General features: G+C 35.1%; 1 protein-coding gene across 1 annotated transcript; it reads right to left on the bottom strand.

Moving 5' to 3' along the window:
* Positions 1-3,821: 3,821 nt before the first annotated feature.
* LOC115889575 lies at positions 3,822-4,292 on the bottom strand. The gene has a single exon (XM_030909630.1). The coding sequence runs from the start codon at positions 4,290-4,292 to the stop codon at positions 3,822-3,824; it is 471 nt and encodes a 156-aa protein (XP_030765490.1).
* Between the last annotated feature and the right edge of the window lie 2,376 nt (positions 4,293-6,668).

The raw sequence follows: 6,668 nt of genomic DNA, 5'->3' as shown, positions 1-6,668 counted from the left end.
GATCTCAATGTTTACTTATTTTCCTAAGTTTTCATCATTTGTCAAACATTTTACGGTATATGCTTCGACTGACTGCATTATGACTTTATTTTCCTCCGTAATGTGACAACACTTTTTGAAGTGGCACTTCTTTACGCACGATGGGAGGAAAAATTCAAGGTCTTGACACATGAAAGGCGTCAGGAAAAGTGGTAACGATAGGAGGTTAAAGCGGCGGCTATACGGCAGCGACTTGCCTGCACGGTATAGTTATATAAAATAGAAGGAACACTGTGTGGTGTCCACACGATGCAAGTAAAGGTAGTATCAAACATAGCTACTTTTGTTGCGCAGCACATTAAAAAACTGCGCAACTTGATCTGTTGCAAGTGTGAATACCTAGGCAACCTGCAACTTTGCGATAGCACCTTGGTTGCGTGGGCTACTTTTTTGTTGCGCGCAGTTTAAGAAATATCCGTGTGTGAACAGTTTTTGAGGAAGGTTGCAAGTGCAGCAAAATATTACTAATCAGTTGAAACTTTTACTGCGGACATCGGTGCAGTATTCTGTTTGTATGCCCGAAATGTATACACTTTTTTTTAGTTTACTCCAACATTTATATGTAGGTATTTAGTAAAGAATTAAATTCAAAACAAGCGATTTGGAACAGAAAACAAGTAAAATATTTAATAGAAGCGGTAGAAGCAAGGGAGTGTTTATTGAACGTAAAAAGTCCATTCTATCACAACTAAACGAAAAGACGAGCCGCTATTTCGGAAATTTCTTCTGAATTACATATACCCGATGAAGACATAAAAAAGAAAATTCACACGCTGCGTGCACAATGTTCGAAAAAACGTTCAAAAATTAAAAGTTCCAAATCCGGTTTGCTCTCCCAAAAGGTACACACACGATACCTTGGCTGTGGGTGGTGTACTGTTGAATTGTGCCCCTCCAAGGCTGCGGCTACCAAAATATGTTGCAAAAGTAGTGCTTTGATGTGAACATATGAAAAGCATGTAGTGTCGACGTGCAACTTTTTTAGGCAGCTGCTGCATAAAAACTGCGCGTTTTGGGCTACTTTCTGTATGAACACTGTATGCAACTTTTGCAGCGGCTGCGACTGCAAAAAATTGCGCAACAAAAGTAGCTGTGTCTGATACTACCTTAAGATCGTTCCAAACTATTCATCTTTATTTTTATTTAGAATTTGTGGTTCCGTTCGTGGAAATATCAAGTGACCAATTACTGTTACGACTTATTGTTTTTTATTGCTTATTGTTAAAGAGAAACAGAAAAAGAAACGGCACAGACCCAAATGGAGTGGAAACGTAAAAATGGAAATTTTATCTTCCATAGGCACGGCAACGATCGATATACACGTATTTCAATTAAATATATCGATATATTCGTCATCAATTCTTTGAATAAATTCGCTATAAACTCCTTGGAATAAGCACTCCAACGGACATTTTCCAAAAGCTGTAAAATAATAAACAAATCCCTCAAGAGTCACCAAACTGTAGCTGACACGTATAGAAAAGCTAGTCTGCACATATTAAAATCTTTAGCAGCGCGACGTCTACGCAAGCCGCGCTTTTTGGTTTGTGCGTGCCACCGTCTTAAGCCTTATTCATGTAGACGCAAATCGCGAATCGCGATTTTGCGAAACTGCTCTCATTGGTCCAATTTTAATGGTCATGGCGGCGCTGTCAGAAATATTAAGATTTTGGCGATTCGCAAGATTTAAAATTTGGGGGGCGGGAAAGTTAAAGTGTTTTCAACTTTTTGCGAATATTTGCGCAATTTTAAGGTTCGAGTTTGCGCAGAATGGTGTTGTGATCCGGTTATTGATTATTTTGACGACGCTGCCACAAAGTAACTGAAAACTGAAAGCATTTCTCCAGGTGAAATGGGTTCTCGTGCATAATGTTTTTGATATATATGGTGACAATTTTTCAACCAAGTTATCAAACTCCTGTACAGACAATCTGTAAAAACTCCTAAAAATTTTCGCATCTTATTTCCTCATTTCTTAAATTAAATTGCGATAAGCACCTTGTTGCTTACGAAATTTAAATATTTCACATGTCTCAAATGACATATAAACCCGTTCTCTTCTACGTTTTAATGAGTAAATGGCAATTTTGCGCCTTCTGTTCCAATCCCACAATCGTAATCGATATTCATAATCATTAAACAAATTTAAACTCATATTGTATGCTATAAAATATAAAATAAAGATCGTAAACATGAATAAAAAATAAATTAAGTTATCTCAGGTTATGATTTTTTTTGGTAACTTTCAGTGGAGCAAAAATGAAATGTCCCTAAAAATTCGCGACTCTATGAAATAGGTCCAAATTTTGCGAATATTTTTTGGCAAATCGCTTTCCGCAATTCGCGTCTACATGAAACAAGCTTAAGGTCTACGCACAGCGAGTTCCTGATACAAACAGGTTTGTGCAGATAAGCTCATACGTGTAGCCGGCCCTTAAGACGGAGCGGCGTAACTCGGGTCCTATGTGAGCTAGAGGGCTGAAACTCGGAATGTATATGGAGCTTGAAGAGCCCTATCTTTTCATGATATTTTGACGACGTTTCGTGCACTATGAAACTCCATCATCAATGGTGAAAAAATCGTCCGATTTAATGGGTTTTTGGAGCGTCGTAACTGAAGCCCTATGCGAGATAGATGGCTGAAACTCGGAATGCATATGGGACTCAAAGAGCCCCATCTTTTCATTATATTTTGACGATGTTTCGTACACTACGAAACACAATCATCAATGAATCAAATAAAAAAATCGTCCGATTTAAATGGAATTTGGTATGTCGATAGATTGGACCAAATCCTACTTGACCGTGTAAGACACGTGCCACTGTAACAGTTAGTTTTGGCGTAAGAAATGTCAAAACATGATGTCCGGTGTTCGTGTGTTTGACCGCGACCAAATTTGGTAGGTAGGCTATGTCAGCGACGGTAGACATCATCCCACCCTGCAAAGTTTTATATGACGTTTCGTTTACATCTTCATCAGGGTGGGACTAACGATTTGATATTGAAGAAATGGTCAATTTCGGCATAATTGGGGACGGGCTATAGGATGACGACGACGTTTCGAACCAATGCCTCTAAATGAACGAAATCGTCAGGATTTTTCTTAGCTATAGGTCGGTTGGAACCAAACTCGTCACGTAGATAGAGCTATCCAAATAGAGTCTTCAGATAGAACTCTCTCTTTCACATCAAATATGCGCACACAGTGCACACACAATTTTTTTTAATTTAAATTTCTCTAAAACTAAAGAGATAATATTTTTATATTTTTTCCGACCCATGACACATGAAAATACCCATGCGAAATAAGAGAAAACCGGCAACGAATAAATTAGCTTAAAAGAAACCCAGTATGCTCTTAATTAAGTGTAGTTTATAGAGCATAAAATTTATAGCTTGCGTGTTTTTCTTTGCTATTTAAATAAGGGTTTGCCGTGCTAAATACACTAAACAATTTATTTTCTATGTAAATACAGTAAAAAAGGAGCTATGTTTGCACTTAAAAATATTTTACCTATTTTCTATTAAAATGACCGAGACTAAAGGATTATGGTTAAAACTGAATGTACAGGATGTAAATGAATAGTGCGAAACGATTTAATCGGTAATGTCTACAGTATGTCCCCGGATTGTCTTTAAAAGAGGAAAACTTTTTATTATTAACATTTTGAGAAAAATGTATTCTTCATAAAAATTTTTGTTTATTCTAAAATGGTAAATCCCGTTCATATATATATAAGTCAGTTCAGAACGTTCTACGACGTTTTCCGACACCTAACCTCTACTCTTCTCTATTTAGCCAGAGATCATCAGGTATTTCTCTATTTTCTAGTTCTTTATCCACACCCTCCATCCAGCTTCGTCGCGGCCTTTCTCTTTTATTTCTGCCTCGAGGTGTCCACAGTAAAATTTGTTTTGGTATTCTGTGATGGGGCATTCGTTGCACATGACCAAACCATATGAGTAGTTTGGTTCTTATGTCGTCCACAATTGTGTGTTCTGCTCCCATAATCTCTCTTACTCTGTCGTTGGTTATTTGTTCTCTTTTCGATTTTCCAGCAGATCTCCTCCAGTAATCCATTTCTATCGCTAATAGCATGTTCTCTGTTCTGCTTTTCAACTGCCATACTTCACTTCCGTCAGTTATTATGCTTTTCACTACCGTATTATATTTGTTCTTCTTATTAGCTTTAGAGATTCCTTGATCCCACAGTACACCATTCAACATTGATATTGCCGTCCTGCCTTGCATTATTCGATCTTTTATACCCTCATCGAGTTTTCCATCGTTAGTTATTTTTAATCCAAGATATTTATATTTTTCACAGTTTTTTATCTCGCTTCCATCCTCTGAGACTATGTTCTCTTGTGCCCCCCCCTACAGTCACACATTCAGTTTTGGTGATATTTACCTCCAACCTCCATTTCTTATACTCCTCTATCAGCTTCCTTGCCATATATTCAAGGTCGTCGTGATCTTGGGCTAGGACTATCTGATCGTCCGCAAAAAATACGGTGTATGTCCTCATTTATTAGGGGGATTCCCATTCCTCTACACTTGAGCATCCATTTTTTTAGTGCTTGTTGCAGGTATATTTTGAATAGTATAGGAGATCGGCAACATCCCTGCTTGAGGCCTTCTGTAATTTTTATGCTTTCTGACAATGAGCCTCGTATTTTTATTCTAGCTGTGGTGTTCTGGTATAAGTTCTTAACTGCTTTAAGTAGGTTGACATTTATATTAGTTATTTCCAACGTTTCCCACAATTTATTTAATGGTATGCTGTCATAAGCCATTTGGAGGTAAAATACTGTAAGTGTACCTCTTGATCTTTTGCCGTTTTTGTCTCTAAGACCTGTGTTATGGTAAACAGTTGATCCACAGTAGACCTTCCCGCTCTAAAACCCGCCTCTAAAACCCCCGCTCTAAGACCGCTCAAAATCCCATTTATACTCGAAATTTCCATACCGTTTCAGAGAAAATTAAGAAAAACCTGAATATATGATTGAATTTTTTCAAAGTCCTAAAAATCATAACGCGTTTCTATGGTAATTTTTCGTTTTCATTCTTTGATACATATCTTTGATAGATATCACCCATTTTTGTTGTTTTAGATTGTTAAAGAAGCACAAAATTGATTTAGTTCAATGCTACGGATAGGGTGATGATATTTATCGGAAAATAAAATACTATAACATCAGCAAAAAATATGACGTTTTTTATTCTGATAAATAATAACCATCTATCAGAGAATGAAATCGAATTGATATTACCATAGAAACGCCTTTTGACTTTTAGGAAGAAACTCAACCATATTTTCATGTTTCTCTTAATTTTCTCTGAAACAGTATGGAAATTTCGAAAAGTATAAACGGGATTAACCATTTTAAAACAAACAAAAATTTTTATGAAAAATGCTTTTTTCTCAAAATGTCAATAATAAAAAAATCGACAAGAAATAGAATTATAATAAGAAATTTATTATCTTTTTTCGGTTAAACCAGAAGCACCAAGTTGTGGAAATTAATTTAAAAAGAGAACAATCGAAGAAATCATTAACCTCAAACATTCAAATTAATATCTAAATTAGATTCTAAAATATTTTAAATGAGCGTGTTGCTTGAATAACCCTGTAAATTATAAAAAAGAAAATACTTTAATTTTATGTTTTAATTGAAATTTGTTTAGATATTAGAAAATTTAAAATACTAATAATAAAATAAAGAAATATTTATATAGAAATATCAACCTAAATTACATTTTTTAAACATTAAGAAGTGAAAATAATAATTCCTTGTTGTCGGTTAAAATTTTTTATCACTTTCTAATAAAGTGGTTCGATACTCAATAGGCCTATTTCAATTCGAATTTTGTTACGGATTGATGAAATATATTTTATTTTTCTCGGTTTTGTGACCAATCAAATTATACGATATAAACGATAGACACCAGTAATAACTATAATTTAAAAAATTGGCGCCGGGAGGCACGTATAGCCGCCCATACTAAAATATGTTAATAAAAAGTTGGTAGGCAGTTCTTTTAGTTTCAAAGTAAAGGAATTTTTCCATTTTTTTATCTCAAAAGCTGCGACTTTAACTGATTTTGATGTTATAACAAATTTTGTTGCAAATATTATTCCTAATCTTAAATTGAAAACCGCGTTTCGCTAGCTACTGTAATTTTGGAGTTTTTTTAAATTTTTAATGGACAGACGAATATACAGACAGACGGAAGTAAGAAGTTTCACTTCAAACTTCTTTTTTTTTTTAAACTCACCTAAATTTTTAGCACTTATAAATTTGTAAGTATACCTTTTACCCGAGCTATATTCATTAATATTGATTGTCCATAAATTGTAATCATTATGTAACGGCTGCTAGAAATCCAGCATCTCCAGCGACATTCTAACAAAATAAAAAAGAATATTAGAGAGAATGTATGATAATTGTATGGTAAGTAAGATGTTTATGTGTCGTGGTATCCTGCATAATCGGTATATCCTGTGTATATGTGGATGAGAACGTGTTCAGGAGGACAAATATAAAGACAAATATAAAGACCTATGTAAACTGATCATGGTCCACTTAATAAGAGGGAATACGGTATGCTCCGACTTTTTACTGA

The sequence above is a fragment of the Sitophilus oryzae genome, unplaced genomic scaffold, assembly GCF_002938485.1.
Source record: "Sitophilus oryzae breed Bouriz unplaced genomic scaffold, Soryzae_2.0 scaffold_1177_pilon_pilon, whole genome shotgun sequence".
In the NCBI taxonomy this organism is placed as follows: Eukaryota; Metazoa; Arthropoda; class Insecta; order Coleoptera; family Curculionidae; genus Sitophilus; species Sitophilus oryzae.
The sequence above is the reverse complement of the archived record's forward strand: the minus strand, read 5'-3'. Positions and strand labels throughout refer to the sequence as shown.

What these genes read in the sequence shown, in the direction of transcription:
- LOC115889575 (XM_030909630.1), bottom strand. Translation starts at nt 4,292, where the DNA reads ATGCAAGGCAGGACGGCAATATCAATGTTGAATGGTGTACTGTGGGAT.